Source organism: Mobula hypostoma, chromosome 6 (genome assembly GCF_963921235.1).
Source record: "Mobula hypostoma chromosome 6, sMobHyp1.1, whole genome shotgun sequence".
NCBI lineage: Eukaryota > Metazoa > Chordata > Chondrichthyes > Myliobatiformes > Myliobatidae > Mobula > Mobula hypostoma.
The window spans coordinates 79,721,403-79,741,595 of NC_086102.1; the positions used below are offsets into that span (position 1 = coordinate 79,721,403).

General features: G+C 40.4%; 1 protein-coding gene across 3 annotated transcripts in view; it reads left to right on the forward strand.

Moving 5' to 3' along the window:
- Positions 1-20,193, forward strand: part of LOC134348132 (BEN domain-containing protein 2-like) — a 66,698-nt gene that overhangs the window by 9,773 nt on the left and 36,732 nt on the right. For 2 of the 3 annotated variants that reach the window (XM_063051059.1, XM_063051060.1), the window contains exons 2-7: positions 9,643-9,798; positions 10,958-11,157; positions 14,126-14,215; positions 15,927-16,001; positions 16,638-16,742; positions 17,224-17,755. In XM_063051059.1, coding sequence (XP_062907129.1) covers positions 9,643-9,798; positions 10,958-11,157; positions 14,126-14,215; positions 15,927-16,001; positions 16,638-16,742; positions 17,224-17,755 — 1,158 coding nt within the window. Of the gene's footprint in view, positions 1-9,642; positions 9,799-10,957; positions 11,158-14,125; positions 14,216-15,926; positions 16,002-16,637; positions 16,743-17,223; positions 17,756-20,193 lie in introns of those variants that run through there. The other variant, XM_063051061.1, reaches the window with a different exon arrangement.

A 20,193-nucleotide genomic window follows, 5' to 3' on the forward strand; every position in this document is an offset into this window, starting at 1 on the left:
TGCACTCACCACTCTCTGTGTAATAAAAACAACAACAACTACTTGCCCCTGATATCTCCTCTGCACCTATTTCCAAGCACCTTAAAATTGTGCCCTCTCATGATAGCCATTTCAACCCTGGGAAAAAGCCTCTGACTATCCACACGATCAATGCTGTCAGTAATTTCATTTTATCAATTGAGCAGTTACTTTTCAGAATCAGAATCGGACTTATTATCACTGGCATGTGATGTGAAATTTGTTAATTTAGCAGCAGCAGTTCAATGCAATACATAATCTAGCAGAGAGAGGGAAAAAAACAAGTAAATCAATTACATATATTGAATAGATTTTTTTTTAATGTGCAAAAACAGAAATACTGTATATTTAAAAAAAGTGAGGTAGTGTCCAAATCTTCAATGTCCATTTAGGAATCGGATGGCAGAGGGGAAGAAGCTGTTCCTGAATCGCTGAGTGTGTGCCTTCAGGCTTCTGTATCTCCTACCTGATGGTAACAGTGAGAAAGGGGCATGCCCTGGGTGCTAGAGGTCTTTAATAATTGATGCTGGCTTTCTGAGACACCGCTCCCTAAAGCTGTTCTGGGTACTTTGTAGGCTAGTGTCCAAGATGGAGCTGACTAGATTTACAACTTTCTGCAGCTTCTTTCGGTCCTGTGCAGTAGCCCCTCCATACCAGACAGTGATGCAGCCTGTCAGAATGCTCTCCACGGTACAACTATAGAAGTTTTTGAGTGTATTTGTTGACATACCAAATCTCTTCAAACTCCTAATAAAGTATAGCCGCTGTCTTGCCTTCTTTATGACTACATCAATATGTTGGGACCAAGTTAGATCCCCAGAGATCTTGACACCCAGGAACTTGAAGCTGCTCACTCTCTCCACTTCTGATCCCTCTATGAGGATTGGTATGTGTTCCTTTGTCTTGCCCTTCCTGAAGTCCACAATCAGCTCTTCCATCTTACTGACGTTGAGTGCCAGGTTGTTGCTGCGGCACCATTCCACTAGTTGGCATATCTCACTCCTGTACGCCCTCTCGTCACCACCTGAGATTCTACCAACGATGGTTGTATCGTCAGCAAATTTATAGATGGTATTTGAGCTATGCCTAGCCACATAGTCATGTGTATACAGAGAGTGGAGCAGTTGGCTAAGCACTCACCCCTGAGGTGCTAAGTTTCTTTTACTATTTTCTTAGGTGTTACGAATTCTTCCAGGAAGATGTATTTTGTCAGATTAATTGGGATTTTTCTAATTTTTTTTATCTCTTTTAAGTTGATGGTGGCTGGTGGTGTAGTGGCATCTGTGCTGGACTTCAAGGCAAGCAGTCTTGGGTTCAAATCCAGCCAGCTCCTTGCACGCTTTCGATCCATGCTGGGTTGTCTGTCAAGCTAGCAACTCAGCCTTGTGAAAAATAGACAAAAATGCTAAAGAATGGCATGGTTGCCACCTGATGCGCTACAAAGCGCGGAAAGGAATAACAACAATTAAAAGTAGCAGTTAAAATATACAAAGTGTTTTTAAATTGGCATTCAGAATGGATTTCATTGTCCATGCAATGTGGTAGGTGCACGAACTCTTAATATTAAGGTTACTTAGAAATAAGAGGACATTGCTTTGAATGGATGCTCTCAGGATGAGACTTTTCATTCTAGAACAAAGGAGATGTCATCCTTTTTCAAGGAAAGGGGCTTTCCTTCCTTCACCGTCAACGCTGCCCTCAACCGCATTTCTTCCATTTCACGCACGTCTGCTCTTACCCCATCCTCTCCTACCTCATTACCAAAGATAGAGTTCCTCTTGTCCTCACGTATCACCCCACCAGCCTCCACATCCAGCACATAATTCTCGGAAACCTCCATCACCTCCAACTGGATCCCACCACCAAGCACATCTCTCACCCCCACCCCCTCTGCTTTCTGCAGGGATCGCTCCTTACGCGACTCCCTTGTCCATTTGTTCCTCCCCACTGATCTCCTTCCTGGCACTTATCCTTGCAAGTGGAACAAGTGCTTCACCTGCCCCTACCTCCTCCCTCACAACCATTCAGGGCCCCAAACAGTCCTCCCACTTGAGGCGACACTTTGCCTGTGAGTCTGTTGGGGTCATTTACTGTGTTCGGTGCTCCCGGTGTGACCTCTTGTATATCAGTGAGACCTGACCTAGATTGAGAGACCGCTTCGCCAAGCATCTTCGCTCCATCCGCCAGAACAAGCAGGATCTCCCAGTGGCCACCCATTTTAATTCCACTTCCCATTCCCATCCGATATGTCCATCCATGGCCTCCACCACTGTCGAGGATAAGGCCACACTTAGGTTGGAGGAACAACACCTTGTATTCCGTTTGGGTAGCCTCCAACCTGATGGCATGAACATCAATTTCTCAAATTTCCAGTAATGCCCCCACACTCCCGTTCACTATTTCCTATCTCCTTGTCGCCCTCTCATTTTCTTTCCTTGCCTGCTCATCGCCTCCCTCTGGTGCTCCTCCCCTCCCCCTTTCTTCTTTCTTTCATGGCTTTCTGTCTCCTTCACCAATCACCTTCCTGGTTCTTTGCTTCATCCCTCCCCCTCCAAGTTTCACCTATCACCTAGTGTTTCTCTCTCCCCTCCCCCACCTTTTCAAATCTACTCAGCTTTTTTTCTCCAGTCCTGCCAAAGGGCTTCAGCCCAAAACGTTGACTGTACTTTTTTTCCATAGTTGCTGCCTGGCCTGCTGAGTTCCTCAGCATTTTGTGTGTGTTGCTTGGATTTCCAGCATCTGCAGATTTTCCCTTGTTTGTGAGTGCTTTAAGTTAGCTTCCTTATCCCCGGCTACTTCTATTTCATGACAAACAGGAAAGGGGATGTGCTGTATGTAAAAAAAAAGAGCAGCAAAATACTTGCTTTACTTACGAAAAAAAAACTTGAAATATGACTCATGGTATTGAGCAAATGTCACTGTTACCTTATCATCAGGTTGTTTTTTTAAGCATAATAATGAAACCCTTCAGCAATGCCAAAACGTCACTCCTAAATTAATGCTCACGAAAGGGGAAGGTTAAACTTTGAGCCATTAACTGCTTAAAGGACTTGTGTAGCAGACTTCAGAAGTTTAACATTTTGAGAATTAAGCAGGTTGCAAGTTTCCAATTAGAATTGTGATGAAGTAGGATTGTGGAACATCTTATGGCATAGCAGTAAAAAGTATAATTAGTTACATGAAAGAATTGGCTCTGCTTTTAGATTGAGAAAATTAGTGGCTATGATATAAAGGGCGAGGCCATTCAATGAAAACAATGCACAATGGATCTCGGGCTGTGGCAATGGTCTGTATAATCTAGTTTCATCTTTACTCAAAAGTCAAATTTGTTTTTGCACCTGCAACATATTCGTAGCCTGCAAAACATTAGTAGTCATAGTCATACTTTAATAATCCTGGGGGAAATTGGTTTTCATTACAGTTGCTCCATAAATAATAAATAGTAATAGAACCATAAATAGTTAAATAGTAATATGTAAATTATGCCAGTAAATTATGAAATAAGTCCAAGACCAGCCTATTGGCTCAGGATGTCTGACTCTCCAAGGGAGGAGTTGTAAAGTTTGATGGCCACAGGCAGGAATGACTTCCTATGACGGTCAGTGCTGCATCTCAGTGGAATGAGTCTCTGGCTGAATGTACTCCTGTGCCCACCCAGTACATTATGTAGTGGATGGGAGACATAGACAAAGATGGCATGCAACTTAGACAGCATCCTCTTTTCAGACATCACCGTGAGAGAGTCCAGTTCCATCCCCACAACATCACTGGCCTTACGAATGAGTTTGTTGATTCTGTTGGTGTCAGCCACCCTCAGCCTGCTGCCCCAGCACACAACAGCAAACATGATAGCACTGGCCACCACAGACTCATAGAACATCCTCAGCATTGTCCGGCAGATGTTAAAGGACCTCAGTCTCCTCAGGAAATAGAGACAGCTCTGACCCTTCTTGTAGACAGCCTCAGTGTTCTTTGACCAGTCCAGTTTATTGTCAATTCGTATCCCCAGGTATTTGTAATCCTCCACCACGTCCACACTGACCCCCTGGATGGAAACAGGGGTCACCGGTACCTTAGCTCTCCTCGGGTCTACCACCAGCTCCTTATTCTTTTTCACATTAAGCTGCAGATAATTCTGCACACACCATGTGACAAAGTTTCCTACCGTAGCCCTGTACTCAGCCTCATCTCCCTTGCTGATGAATCCAACTATGGCAGAGTCATCAGAAAACTTCTGAAGATGACAAGACTCTGTGCAGTAGTTGAAGTCCGAGGTGTAAATAGTGAAGAGAAAGGGAGACAAGACAGTCCCCTGCGGAGCCCCAGTGCTGCTGACCACTCTGTCGGACACACAGTGTTGCAAGCACACGTACTGTGGTCTGCCAGTCAGGTAATCAAGAATCCATGATACCAAGGAAGCATCCACGTGCATCGCTGTCAGCTTCTCCCCCAGCAGAGCAGGGCGGATGGTGTTGAACGCACTGGAGAAGTCAAAAACATGACCCTCACAGTGCTCGCTGGCTTGTCCAGGTGGGCGTAGACACGGTTCAGCAGGAAGACGATGGCATCCTCAACTCCTAGTTGGGGCTGGTAGGCAAACTGGAGGGGATCTAAGTGTGGCCTGACCATAGGCCGGAGCAGCTCCAGAACAAGTCTCTCCAGGGTCTTCATGATGTGGGAGGTCAATGCCACCGGTCTGTAGTCATTGAGGCTGCTGGGGCGTGGCGTCTTTGGCACAGGGACGAGGCAGGACATCTTCCACAATACCGGAACCCTCCGGAGCCTCAGGCTCAGGTTGAATACATGGCGAGGTACATAGCTGAGGGGCACAGGCTTTGAGCACCCTGGTACTGACACCATCCGGTTTTATGCATTTTTGCATAAAGCATCATGCAAAACAACCATTAAATTATATCCAAAGTTTGCAGTCAACAATGGCAATCTCTGATCTTGCCCAGATCCTTTCCAACCCCACCACAAAACAAACTGCAATGAGTGTCCTTAAAAATCTGATCTCCCCTCTTTCTGGAGATTTCGTAGCTTTGCTCACAATGGAGACTGTATACGACTAGTTTCACAGTTGTGTGGAATTAGCGTGATGCAACACAAAGCCTTGGCTCCCAATTGTGACCGTAACAGCCCCTGAATTACCTGCATTTGCCATCTATCCATGGTGACATTTTAAGTAGTTGTGGCATTTTCACATAGCAAACATCAAAAAGTGAAGAGCTGGGAAGTGGGATACATTTAAATGAAATTAGCAAGCTTTTTATTTCAAAAATAAAACAGAATACTGGAGATATTCAGCAGATCAGATATTAACTGTGGAGAGAGAAAGTGGATTAATGGTTCATCATAAATACCATCAATCTGGAATGTTTCTCTCTCCAAAGAAGCTGCTGACCTGAGTACAGCCAGCAATTTCTGTTTTTATTTCAGTTTCAGCTGTTCTACCATCTTCCACTTTTTCTTATTGGTGTTTTTTCAAATTGGTTCCATCAAACATGCTTGTTTTTCATGAGATTAATCTATTTATTGATTTGCCTTTTCCAACAACATATCTGTACCATTGTGTTTCAAGGTATTAAGCAGCAGGGCATCATGATTGCATTTGCAATGAAAATTATAATCCAGTAGCGGAAAGCCAAGAGATAAAATCACTTCTTTCAATATAAATGTAGAAACTGCCAATAGTTAATCAGGAAAAGGCCACAGTGTGAATTGGAGCACTCCAGTAACTAGTCATTTCTCAGTTGACACAAGGAAGGATATTGGCTGAACATAAACACGAGAAAGTCTGCAGATGCTGAAAATCTTAAGCAACACACAAAAAATGCTGGAGTAATTCAGCAGATCAGGCAGCATCTATGGAAATGAATAAACAGTTGACATTTCGGGCCAAGACCCTTCTTCCAGATTGAAAAGGAAGGGGGAAGATGCCAGAATAAAAGGTGAATTTTGGCTGATACCCCTGGAGATTCTCAAGGGTTCTCGTGTTATTTTGCCCCAGCTTTTTTTATGTTCAAGGTGAGTTTTAGGAGATTTCTTTGCAAAGTTGACAGAGTAATACTATGAAAATCCATCAGGTAGGAGATGCTCTTTACGCCTCTGGGAATGAACAGTGATTTGAGAAGAGCAAGGTGAATGAAGAAGTGAAAGTCTTCATGAGAAAATGAAAAGCTTGCCAATCTAAGGGTGGCATTGGTAGAGTAGGTATGGGCATACGGAGAATTGGAAAGATGTTGAAATTGTTTTTACAGAACAGCAGCATATGTTAAGTATCTGTACAAGATTGTCTGACTTCTAGTGCACGGGAATATATTTAACTTATTGGAACTCTCTAGCTGTGTGAACTCTTGTATTGAAAGTAAAAGAATATAAGAAATGTTTGGCTTCTAGCACCCTCTCGTGGTAACTTAACAACAGTAAGCACAAAGCATTTCCAGCTCCAAGGTTGTTGGCAAAAAGGAATCTGTTCAAATTGCAGCGTTGTCCGTTAAGCTGGAAAGGATGCAGAAAAGGTTCACAAATATGTTACTGGGACTGGACGATTGTTTTAAAATCAGTAATGACAATACTTAGCTATTGTGAAGCATGACAGGACTTTGTGTCTTGTATTTAGAGTTACAGCACAGTGACAGGCCCTTCAGGACCATAAGCCTGCACCTCCCAATTACACCTACTAACCTGTACATCTTTGGAATGTGAGAGGAAACTGGAGCACCCAGAGGAAACCTACGCAGTCAGTGGGAGAATGTACAAACTCCTTAAGACAGTGGCAGGAATTGAACCCATACCACTGGCACTCTAATAGCATTATGTTAACCACTACTCTACCATGTTACCTTGTTTTGTAAAAATCTTAGTATTTTCTTCACTTCATTTCATTCTCCACTTCAACTCCATTTTCGAATGGTTTAGAAGTCCTATTAGCATTCAAACGGAATTCTTTAGTAGTACCTCAGAATATGTTTTTCCCTTGCATCTAAATGAGGAATTCAAGAAACTTGAACTGAGGCAGTTGCTGGGAAGAGCCTGGAAATACTAATATTCCATTTCATGGACTGGCATAGAAAGCAACAATTCAGCATGTCTGGCCTATATGCCAGTATTTTAATGCTGCATGCAAGACTTCTCCCACCAATGCTTTGTCTAAATCCATCCATATATTCAGGAAATGTTGGAAATATTCGGCAAAATCTCCTTTTCTTATAAAAAGATTCAGATTTATTTACTTATGTACATGTACATTGAAACATAGTGAAATGCAACATTTGCTTTAACATCCAACACAACCTAAGGATGAGCTTGGGGCAGTCCATAAATGTTGCTATACCTTCCGATGCCAGTGTAGCATGCTTACAATGAACAACACAAGGAACAACAACGAGAAAACAAGCCCCTTTCCCACCCACCTGCTTACACACACAGGCCTCCAACCCCAGGACAGACTGTCTCTGGACCTCCAACCTCCAGCCCATGGCTTAGAATGACAGACGTTGGGCTTTTGACTTCCAGACATGCCAACCCAGGGGCTTCAACCTTTGGGCCTCGATCTCTGTTCTTGCCAACGTCAGTCTTTGACCTTCAGGCTTCGACCTCTGGACCTTGATCTTTGGGTTCAACTCTGAACTTCACCATCTTGTCATTAGTGAGAGTGCAATGAAGATTCATCAGATTAGTTTCTGGGATAGCATATTCTTGGCATGGGAGACAATGAGTTTATTTGGCATGTATTTCCTAGAGTTTAGAAAAATGAGAAAACATTAATTGCAACGTGAAATTCTAAGAGGTCTTAACAGGCTGGAAGAAATGTGTGTGTTTCCCTTGCCTAGAGAATTTTTGGAGAATCCAGTTTGCAAATACTTTTCAATTCAATTTTCCACATAACTGAAAAGCAAAGCTTTACTTCCATTTAATTTGCCTATGATGACAACTATTGATTTATCAGAGGATAGTTAAATAATGTTTCTTGCAAACACGCTCCCATCCAATTCTAAACTACATATATGCATACTTCTTTTAGCTAGAGTGGTAACAGTCTAACCATTTTAATTTTAAATATCATTGGGTTTTGTAAGCCTTCTGTGAAAAAACAAACCAGAATTCAAGGTTGAAATTGTCAGGAAATAGCCAGCTGATCCCCATGGAGCTGCCAGCATTTCCTCGCATGAATGACGGAAGATCGTATGAGCACAGAAATTCTCAACTTTCTGGCAGCTGTTTGTCAGTAGTTCTATAACTACATTCTGTTGCTACGTCCATCATGGAGTTCTGTAGAAAACTCATTCAGTCAAGCAGTGATGTGTAATTGTAACAACCCCATCTTCCTGCCACCTTAACAGTGATGGAGTTTCTCTTGCCCTTACCTACCACCCCATGAGCCTCTGCATCCAACACATCATCCTCCACAACTTACCTATCTTCAAAGGGATCCTTCCATTAAAATACCATAACCTGCGCCCCCCCCCCACTTTCCACTGGGATAGCTCCCTCCATGATTCCCTGGTCCATTCGTCCCTCCCCACTAATCTCCCTCCTGGCACTTATCCCTTCAAGTGCCCAAGTGCTACACTTGACCATTCACCTCCTCCTGACCTCTGCTCAGGGCCTCAAACAGTCCTACCAGGCAAGGCAACGTTTCACCTGTGAATCTGCTGGGGTTGCGTATTGTGTCTGGTGCTCCCAATGTGGCCTCCTTTACATTGGTAAGGCCCTTCGCTGAGCACCTCCACTCTAGTGGCCAGGCATTTTAATTCTGATACCCATTCCCATTCTGACATGTAGCCTCCAACCTGATGGCGTGAATATTGATTTTTTTTTTCCCTTCTGATTCAAAAAAAATCCCTCTCCTTCCACTCTTCTATTTCCCCACTCCGGTCTCTCACCTGTCCTCTCCTGTCTATCACTTCACCATGGCTCCCCTTTCACTTTCTCTGATGGTCCACTCTCCTCTCCTATCAGATTCCTTCTTCTCCAGCCCCTTATCTTCCCAACCAACCTGACTTCACCCATCACTTTTGAGCTGTCCTCCTTCCCCTCTCCCCACCTTTTTATTCCAATCCTGAAGAAGGGCCTTGGCCCAAAGCGTCAACTGCTTCTTCATTTCCATAGATGCTACCCGACCTGCTGAGTTTTCCAGCGTTTTGTGTGTGTTGCTTTGTAATAATTTTCCAGTGCTTTTGCTAGGTAATCCACTCTTCAATGAAGAAGAATGGTTGTGAGGAATTATGGTCAGTGTAAATGCACTTTTATTTTAGAATAGAATTTATTTGAATGTTTAATTGTAATAACATTAGCTTTTCTTGTAAATTTGTTATGGCTTGATTTTTAAAAATTGTTTTACAACATTCTTGAAATAATAGAAACAGTGAGTGCTTCAGCACTCTATTAAAGTTGGTTAGCGGTTTTCTATGTATGGCGTCTTTTGGCCCTCTTCTCTGATTGGATTTGTGTGTGGAAATGCTAGCTGTTTTGCAGAGCCAGGTTGGATCTAACTTCATCTAGCAAGCTCTAGAAATCTCATTTGGGGATGAGCATTGAAAGATGACGGCCAAAGTGATTTTCACTCACACAGTTCAAATTTTAGTGATAATGTGAACTCTTGCTTTTCTTTTGTTGCAGATGCACACCTTAGGGTTAAAGTAGAAGATGATGCAGAAGCTGTGATATTTAATGGAGCTGAAATGGTGGACATACAGAATGGTTCTTCATCCCCATCTATTGAAGATCAGTCACAAGTGAACAATCAGAAAAGATATCTAGCTGCTGTTGTTTATGGTAAATATAGATGTTGCTTTAATATCCCTATGCATTTAGAGCTAAAAGTGTTGTTCCCTTCTGTTGTAAAATACATTTTTTGTCCTGTGATCCGTAACAGAAAGTAAGAATTATTCTTATATTGACATTCTTCATTCTACTTATTTAATCAACTAGGACTCGCATCCTAATTCTATTACCTGTCAGATTGTTCCAATCATTCTGTTAGAAATTGCAAACAAATTTCGTCTTCACTTGTCATTATCTTTGGTATAATAGTTAATATTTGTTCATTTCCTGATTTCCTTTTTCATGACTTTACCATTGGTTTCACTTGCTTGTGACCTTGGTTTTGGAATTCTGTCCCTAACTGTATCTATATCTCGAACCATTTGAGATTTAACTTGAAATACAGGTGATCCCAATGTTGTGTTCCTAAAAAAATGGTTTCTATTCAGAAGCTAGGTGAAGAATGGGTAGAATATAGGGAATACCTCTCAAATATTGAGACCATAAAACTTAGATGAAGATCAGATTATGCTGCTTTCTGTCATATGTTACCAATAGTAAGACTATGGCTAGCAGTCCTGAGTATAGTCATAGAAAAAGAAAAAAAATGGCTAAAATGATGACAAACATAAATGTCCTGCTCTGATTCAGAAAAAAAGAAAGAACAAGTAACCTGAAATTGGAGAATTCAGTATTGAGCCTTTTAAAACCAAGGTGTTCCAGTATCTTAAAGTGACATTGCTTAACTTTGATGTTGTTCCTGTGTAAAAACCCTTTTGAGATTTTGCTGTGTTGGTCACAGTAAAGGCACTCTGCAATTGTTAAATGTGATTGTGGCATACTGGAATAAGGGGTTTCCTATAATCGTTTAGCTGTATAGAGTGTTATCATTAAGCTTCCCCCCTGTATCTGGTTTCTCTCGCACTCTCAAAAAGCACAATACAGTGCTCCAAATGTGGTTTGGCTAATGCAATACAAAGCTTTAGGTAACCTATGTGGATATGTATTATTGGGTTTGCCATTCCTTGTACTACTTGCCTTTACCAGTTAAGTTGCTGTTTAAAGTTGACTTGTATGTAATTGACATTGATATCACTTAAATGTTATGGTATATTTTTAAAAAGAAAGGCCTTTTTTCACTGTTTCACTTTCCCCATCCATTTTCTTTTAGTACAGCAGCCAGGAGTAGAAGGTGTACCTGGCGACTCCAGTGCGAATATCAATAAGTCAGCAGGAAACCAGCTACAGGAATGTGTGCCAAACAGAGAAGAGGCATCATCTGAAATCAGATCGTGTGAGGCTAGACGCACCAGTGGAGAATACAGCTATGTTTATAGGCCAAAGAGGAGGAAAATCACAGTCTGTAATGCAGTATGTGTTGCTACCTTGTAAAAAGAAAAGTTTGGGGTGATTGAGAAAAATACAGCATGCTTAACTTGAATTATCAAATAATTCAAAAAGCATTAATGACAGAGCATTTAATGCACATGCACTGGGTTCATGTTTGGCTAAGACTAGCTATTAACCAAGGCAATGTCAGGATGGAACTGCTGCTCAGGAATTGAGGGCACCAAACAATCTGCTGGAAGAACTTGTAGGAGGAAAGGAATTGAAGTTTTGGTTCAATATCCTGCGACAAGATTGTCCAACCCACTGAGTTCCTCCAGCAATTTACTTGTTGCTCAAGATTTCAGCATCTGCTGTCTCGTGTCTTTATTCATTGAGAGTCTCAGAACTGCTAATGACCCTGCGTAATCACTCCATTTTGAGCATAACATTGTATGTATACAGTGGCATGCAAAAGTTTGGACACCCCGGTCAAAATTTCTGTTACTGTGAATAGCTAAGTGAGTAAAAGATGACCTGATTTCCAAAAGGCAAAAAGTTAAAGATGACACATTTCTTTAATATTTTAAGCAAGATTACTTTTTTATTTCTATCTTTTACAGTTTCAAAATAACAAAAAAGGAAAAGGGCCCGAAGCAAAAGTTTAGGCACCCTGCATGATACTTTGGCAAGAATCACAGTTTGTAAACGCTTTTTGTAGCCAGCTAAGAGTCTTTCAATTCTTGTTTGGGGGATTTTCGCCCACTCTTCCTTGCAAAAGGCTTCTAGTTCTGTGAGATTCTTGGGCCGTCTTGCATGCACTGCTCTTTTGAGGTCTATCCACAGATTTTTGATGATGTTTAGGTCGGGGGACTGTGAGGGCCATGGCAAAACCTTCAGCTTGCGCCTCTTGAGGTAGTCCATTGTGGATTTTGATAGTCCATTGTGGATTTTGAGGTGTGTTTAGGATCATTATCCTGTTGTAGAAGCCATCCTCTTTTCATCTTCGTAAACACGAGGAATTCTGCAGATGCTGGAAATTCAATCAACACACATCAAAGTTGCTGGTGAACACAGCAGGCTAGGCAGCATTTCTAGGAACAGGTACAGTCGACATTTCAGACCGAGATCTGTCCTGATGAAGGGTCTCGGCCCGAAACATCGTTGTACCTCCTCCTAGAGATACTTCCTGGCCTGCTGCGTTCACCAGCAACTTGTATGTGTGGTGCTCTTTTCATCTTCAGCTTTTTTACAGATGGTGTGATGTTTGCATCCAGAATTTGGTGGTATTTAATTGAATTCATTCTTCCCTCTACCAGTGAAATGTTCCCCGTGCCACTGGCTGCAACACAAGCCCAAAGCATGATAAATCTACCCCCGTGCTTAACAGTTGGAGAGGTGTTCTTTTCAAGAAATTCTACAAACATACCTATGATCATTGCGGCCAAAAAGTTCTGTTTTAACTTCATCAGTCCACAGGACTTGTTTCCAAAATGCATCAGGCTTGTTTAGATGTTCCTTTGCTAACTTCTGACGCTGAATTCTGTGGTGAAGATGCAGGAAAGGTTTTCTTCTGATGACTCTTCCATGAAGGTCATATTTGTGCAGGTGTCGCTGCACAGTAGAACAGTGCACCACCACTCCAGAGTCTGCTAAATCTTCTTGAAGGTCTTTTGCAGCCAGACAAGGGTTTTGATTTGCCTTTCTAGCAATCCTACGAGCAGTTCTCTCACAAAGTTTTCTTGGTCTTCCAGACCTCAACTTGACCTCCACTGTTCTTGTTAACTGCCATTTCTTAATTACAATATGAACTGAGGAAACGGCTACCTGAAAACACTTTGCTATCTTCTTATAGCCTTCTCCTGCTTTGTGAGCATCATTTATTTTAATTTTCAAAGTGCAAGGCAGCTGCTTAGAAGAGCCCATGGCTGCTGATTGTTGGGACAAGGTATGAGGAGTCAGGGTATTTATAAAGCTTTGAAATTTGCATCACCTGGCCTTTCCTAACAATGACTGTGAACAAGCCATAGCCCTAAGAAGCTAATTAAGGTCTGAGACCTTTGTAAAAGTTATCTGAGAGCTCAAATCTCTTGGGATGCCCAAACTTTTGCATGGTGCTCCTTTCCTTTTTTTCCACTCTAAAATTGTACAACACAAAAATAATACACTAATCTTGCTTAAAATGTTGAAAAGAATGTTTCATCTTTAACTTTATGACTTCTGGAGATCAGTTCATCTTCTACTCACTTAACTATTCATAGTAACAGAAATCTTGACCGGGGTGCCTAAACTTTTTGCTTGCCACTATATATGCTGGCACTTGACATTCGTTCAAAATAGGGGATTCTATCTATTTGCATAGAAAACTTTGTGCTGGCATGTAACTGGCTCCTGATAAGGTGCTGCTTCTGTGTTCCATTGTATCATGCTGGCACTGGAATGTTTTATAATGAAATAGATAAGCCTTATCATCTTCCACTATTTTCCTATAGCAACCACAAGATGGAAATTACTATAACATAATTCCAAATGAATGCTTGATCCTAGATAGATATGGATGGTGTTTTTCATTCCTCCTTGATTTGAAAGGAATTATCTAGTTTTTAGAGTGTGAGTGTGTGAGATAGCAATTATAACAACCACAGGGTTTAACACCCTGTAGTTTTTTCAATTCTGTTTTGCCTTTTGCCTTGGTGCGTTGCTCCAAAGAAATGGTAGCAATGCTGTCTGACAAAGGACTAGACCACCTGATGACAACACTATGTTTTGATCACATTTCTAAATGTCGGGAGAGAAGCCATCTCATTAAAGCAGTTGTGTCACTTAAAGAGTTGTTCACCAAAACATGATTCCCATCTGCCAAAATGTTCATGCATTGCATTTACATTGATGCATATGTAGCTCATTGTAAGGCTGGAAAAGCAAGGTTTTTCTTGTTGATGAGAATTGTACACAATAACATTGTGTGTCTTAACCTTACTGCTAAATATTTTTTGTGTGTACTTATCTGCAGCCTCAGATGAGAACAAGAGACACTGGAGATTATGCTGACTATGAAGAGAATGGTGACTTTGTTTATGACTACAGTGCTGACTATGAATGTGTGAGTAATCCTAAATATATTGTCACTGGTTCTGTTAACATTCTCTTTTGTCTCACTTAGTATATGCTAATGACCAATGTACTTTAAGGAAATACTTAGTTTAAAAAAAAGGTTGAAAATATTCATACGTTGCTTAGATGGCCTTTTATCATAAAATCTACAAAAATATATCTTTGGAAGATTCTATTATTTAGTTTCCCTTGAAAAGCTTACTTCTGTGCACGTCCTGATATAAAGGACAGTTAGCAGCTTTTAGTCAGCTGCTTTGAAGCATGTTTTGGTGATTTACTCTCCCTCGTATATTGTTCCTCTAAATATGTCCAGATACAGATTTGTCCAGTGTATGCATAGTTTTAGTAATGTATGTTCCACTACCACTTAAATATGCCATTTCTTTGCATTCAGCTGTTATGATATATAGTGACTGTGTTACTGACCAGTTTGGTCCTTGTAGCTGGAAATATTTTCGTTCCCAAGCTGACTGATGCATTTTGGCAGACTTGAAAATATAATTTAACAGTTCTAGATTGCAAAATATTACTTTTCTCATTACATTTTTGCAATCCAGTGAAATGTACAACATAGCAAATGGTTCATCTGGTTCCAAGGCTGTATTTGTTGAATGAACTGTCTAGGCCAGGCATGACAAACCTTTTTGAGAGCATGTGCTAAAATTGGTGATAATCTTCTAGAAAATTCTCTCACATGCTGTGATAATTTTAAGCAGAGATTATTGCTGATTAATGAATTAGTAACAGTAATTATGGACGTTTTAAACCTCATGTATAACATCGAAAATGTGAACATGAAAGTAAATGCTTTGGTGCACATTCATAAAAGATAAAGGGAAGGAAAATAAACACTTTACTCTCTGAAACTTCTGTTGCAACACTAATGATGACAAATATTTTATATCTGGTTGTTTTGAGAGCTATGCACGTACCACTAGTTTCATCAGTAAGTCTACTCCTATAACTAGACTTGACCAGGTTCGTCACTGAAAGCAGTGTCTCACATGAATATTCATAAAAAGCACTAAACTATGTATACTGTTTACCCTTATTATCGTTGAACATCCAGAATTCACTCATAAACAGCAGAAGAAAAAATATAAGAATGAAGCCAGTGCCATCTGGCCCAGCTGTTACTTTCCAAGTACTGATGTATGCAGCAGGTCTGAGGGGTTTCGAAACTTATCATCCAACATCATATGTTCTCACAGCCATGTAGCCAGTGTGAGACATTTTCTTCTGAAAGCATCTCACTGCTCTAGTGTTGTAAAAAAAAATCATTCGTTGCTTCATTTGGCAGTAATGATAATCAGAATATATTTTGGGTGGGTATTAACGAATTGTGGGACGGCGCTGCGTGCCAACAAAAATTCTGAGCGTGTCATAGGTTCGCCACCCCTGGCTTGGGTGGAGGTAAGTGACCATTGGGTAATGCTCATGTAAACTGAGGGTCTCTGTGGATTTGGTAGGTCGCTTGCCTTCTCCCTTACAACAGACTTAGCATCCTGTGTAGTGCAGTAATGGGTAAATTGTTCAGCTGTTGGTGCTCTGTTCCATTTGTTGCACCAAGTGAAAATGCCCATTAATATCTTGGGGAATGGGAGAAAATTAAAAGCTGTGTTTATGTACTGCTTAAGTGTAACTCAGAGCATTTGCATTTTATACAATTCCAGTGAACCAATGCATCTTCTTCTCTACAGGCCAGTGATATGTCAGAAAGTTCTTTTGTTACAGATCAGCAGAGGACTTTAGTGGAAGTTCTTAATTACTGCCAGGTAATTGCTACCACAGTGACATAGCTCCTTGTATGGTTCTTTGAAATATTTTTGTAAATTTTATTTTTTACCTATTCCCAGCACACAAAGTTGAATCTAAGACAAGTCTGATAAAGCACAGGAGTCTGTATTTTCACGCAACATCTGTAGAAACTACTCCCTCCCTAGCCCCATAGGAATTAATCTACAAAATGGATTTGTATATCTGATTTTAAAAACTACATTTATAAACCAGATTGCCCTGTCCAGGGTATAAATCTTGGTGATGAACGTATTTAGAATTCATATTGTGTAGTGTAATATCAATAAAAATGTAGTAAAATCAGAAACCTGTCTTGGGTTAGTTCCAAAGAGCCTATCTGAACAGGTCCCAGCTGAGGAGTCTGGCACTGGGAATCCACTCCAAGTAGGTCACCTTTAAACTATATCCTTTTCCCTTGAGACATCTGTCCAAAGAATTAACCCTGGGTAAACAACTTGATTAAATCTTAACTATTTATTCACAAGTGACCCAACTTCTCACTTCTCTCTGTAATTCTTAATTCTGTTCAAATGTAATTTATCTGTGCTATGTTCTTCCACTATTTCTCAACAAAAAAAGCATCTCTTTTGTCATTATTTTTTTTTTTCTGACAGGTAATGTATGCTGCCATCCAAAGACTGGATAAAAAATTTGATGTCCTTCATCGTAGGGTCACAGAAATGCATGAGGGAAGAACAAAACCTATGTTTTTCAAGCCAGTGAGTATTGGTATTATTAGCTTCAACAGTTTTAATTATTGTACTTACTACTGTGTTATAAAGAATCCATTTTATGTTTGTGATGTAGCATATAGTGTAAAACAAATAATTTTTAATACTACTGTTCAGTAGTATTCTCCAGTATAAGGGTATGGTATACAGTAAAACTTTGATAAACCACTCCCTGATTATTTCAGAAACCTGATGGTTCAGCAGCTGGCTCACTGGGTGCTGATTCCTGTGCTCCCTTTAATGTACCAGGCCTCATTTCCTGTGCTCCCTTGAAATCTGCCTGGTTCAGTGGAAAATATTTTTATTCTACAGTGTAAACACTTTTTTTTGAAAACATGAATTATAAATGTATTGGAGTAGCAACAACATAGCATCCAATAGACCACAAAAAGTCTTATCCATGCCAGATTAACTGAGTTGTACTTATCTTTTTCTTCCCCATCGTATCGATTCTAATTGCAATTTGCAGAGACTTATGACATCGCATGGAAATTCACACCAGATGTCGCTCACTAAAATGAAAATGCAAAAGCCAGCGGAAAGACAAGTCAGGATCCGGATGCCTCCACCTGACCAACGGATTTGTTCTTCCCCGCTCAGGATCCGAGTAGAGAAAGAGCCATTGAACATCTCAGTTCAAAGCAGTACTGCCCAGTCATTGACCAATCCACAGACAACGTACAGCTGCACGCGGGCAACAAGTCCACCTCTGCCCACGATTCACTCAGTTTTGTCTTTACAAGAACCATCAATGCAGGGTTCAGCCACAGCTGTTGGGATTTCTGACCTTGTTCCTGTAAAAACAATTGTTAAGCAAGACACAGGGGTACCAAAGCTTTCAGGTGCCAATGACACAGGTAGGCTGTATCAAGATGGATACAGTTCCAGAGATACAGAAACATTTGTTAATGGCAATACAACTAATGGAACTGAGCAGCAAAGCAACTTGTCTGAACAGTTGTCTTGTGCTCCTTCATCAAGTGCAGCCAATATGAATTTTGGTGAGTTGTTCACATTTACTAAACAGATTTTCACAAAAAGTCAGCTAAATATTGGTACATAGTTACACATTAATTGCATGAATATATAGTTCTAAACTCTGTGCTTGAACACTTGAGTTGGATTTCAAAATGTTCATGTAATTTGATTTCTGTTTCAATTTTATGTTAATATTGTAGTTTGTAAAAATTTAGTTCTAGTGGATGAAGCCAGTTTAAATTAAGCTATTCCCAGGGATGTTAAAATATCTTTGTAGGTGGTTCTAGACACTTCCAACAGTATCTTCTATGTGGGAACTTCAGGTTGGGATTTAAATCTTGATTTTATGTACATTGTGTACATTTGCCTCTGTTATAAATTTTTGGCTCAAATTATTGAATGAATATCTGCATGTTATGGAGCCTTGAAATGTGATCAAAGTTAAAGAACAAGATTATAGAAAATATATCCTGAGTACTTGTGGCTTAAGTAACAACTTCAAGGATTTTAATTTCTATTAACATTCAGCTTTACAAAGTATCTTAATTTAAATATTACTGTTTTAAAAAAATAATAATTTCATTTTGATTGTGGAAGTCATACAAAATGCAGGGTTGTTTCCTTTGGAAATATAATTGAGGTGTACAAAATTCGGGGAATTAGACAGGTCCTTCCAATTTGTACGATTGCATTAACTGCTCATAGCAAAAAGATTAAATGAAAGTAAAAAAGGAAATATTCAGTTGCAGGAATATTTCAATAGCCTTGTTGAGTGAGCAGCAAAGGAGAAAATTAAACTAAAGTGGACCTAGAATTTACTACCACTTGGATTTTGAGCGGTATTGCAAGTCACCCGAATGCTCTTAGTGGAAGTTACACAATGAGAATGAACTTCCATGAACTATGTTGTCGGAATTTCTTGTGTAATGCTGTGCTGAAACTGTCACTAGTTTCAGCACTGTTCTTATGAAGCATCAGGGACCCGAAGCCTGAAACTGTTTCCCTTTCCACAGATGCTGCCTGCCCTGCTTAGTGTTTGCAGAGTTTTCTGTTTTTATTTCAACAGTCCTATTCTGTAAGTTGCCTCAGTTGTCAGCATGTAGCGCAACATGTGATTTTCACAGCCAGCTTTTAAAGAGCAGGACACAATGAAATGTTGCTGAAAGAATGGACGCTACGGCGAAGGGGGAGGGGAACATTTTCATCAAGTGATCAGAAGGACAGGTAGGGGACACAGGCTGCAGCAGGGGAGCCAGAGGCTTACAGCCAGGCACCCTTGGCAGGAAGTCGCAAGGTGGCCTGTATAAGGATGTGATTGTTGTCTCTGAATGCTTGCTTTTTAAGAAGTCTTGTGGTGGCCGTAAGAGGTTCCAGAGCTCAGGCAAGAATGCAGCCCGAGTGTCGAGCTGTATAACAGCAGGATTGCAGGAGAAACAAAGTTAGGGGGGAAAAAAGGTTGTTTCACAAAATAAGAACTGCAGTTTTCAGAACAGTGAGGTTGTGAACTCTCACACTAGATGAATTTTACATGCTGTGCTACTGCTATTAGCACCATTTGAGAGTTACGATCTTTCAGAAAATGAGACAAGTTTCTTGATATAAATTAAAGCATCGAGAAAGGTGAACCATGTCACTCTTGTCCTGGTATTTTTCAACTATCCAGTGTTCCCTCCCTGGATTGCATGAGTGAATTGCTACTGTAATGCAATAAAGAACGGCAAACAAGATGAGAGAACACCCTATAAATTGTAGGATACAATTGAAGTGTTGATGGGCAGAGGGAGCTTGAAGCTCACTCAAGAAGTTGTATGAGATTTTTGCCTTTGTTGTCTGAAGCAGAGAATTACATTAGAGGTCATGGTAGATTTATTAAAATATTAAATCATAGCTGGAACATTGCACTGGTTACAGGTAGGTGTGTTTACACTGATAGTATGTTAGGAGATTTGTAGGAAACATTTTGAAGACATGAAAGTTATACTATTGAGCAGAGAATGTCTAGGCTAGGAATGTTTTCTTTGCAACAAAATATGATTTAATGGAGGTGTACTTAATTACATATGGAAAGCCTGGTCAGGTTTAACCAGAAGGACATTTTCTTGACAAGAGGTCAATAAGCAGTAATCATAAATTTAAATCTTGCACCACGGATTTAACAGCAAGGGGTAAGAAATTTTCATCACATTAAAAGTACCTGGAAGAACCGATTTTGAGGTGAGATTAGTCTTTTAAAATTTCAATGGCTAATAGATAGTATATTGTACAAAAATAAAGGGCTTTTCCCAATAATATGCAAGCACACTGGGGGGGGGGGGAGGAGAAACACTATTAACCAATCGTGCAATTACTATAAGCACTAAATGCAAGCCTGCAACAATGTGCTCAGTATAGACTGTTAGCAGCTCCCGAAGAAAATATGATGCCGGTATTGAGACAGTTGTTGAACTCACACCAACTCTAC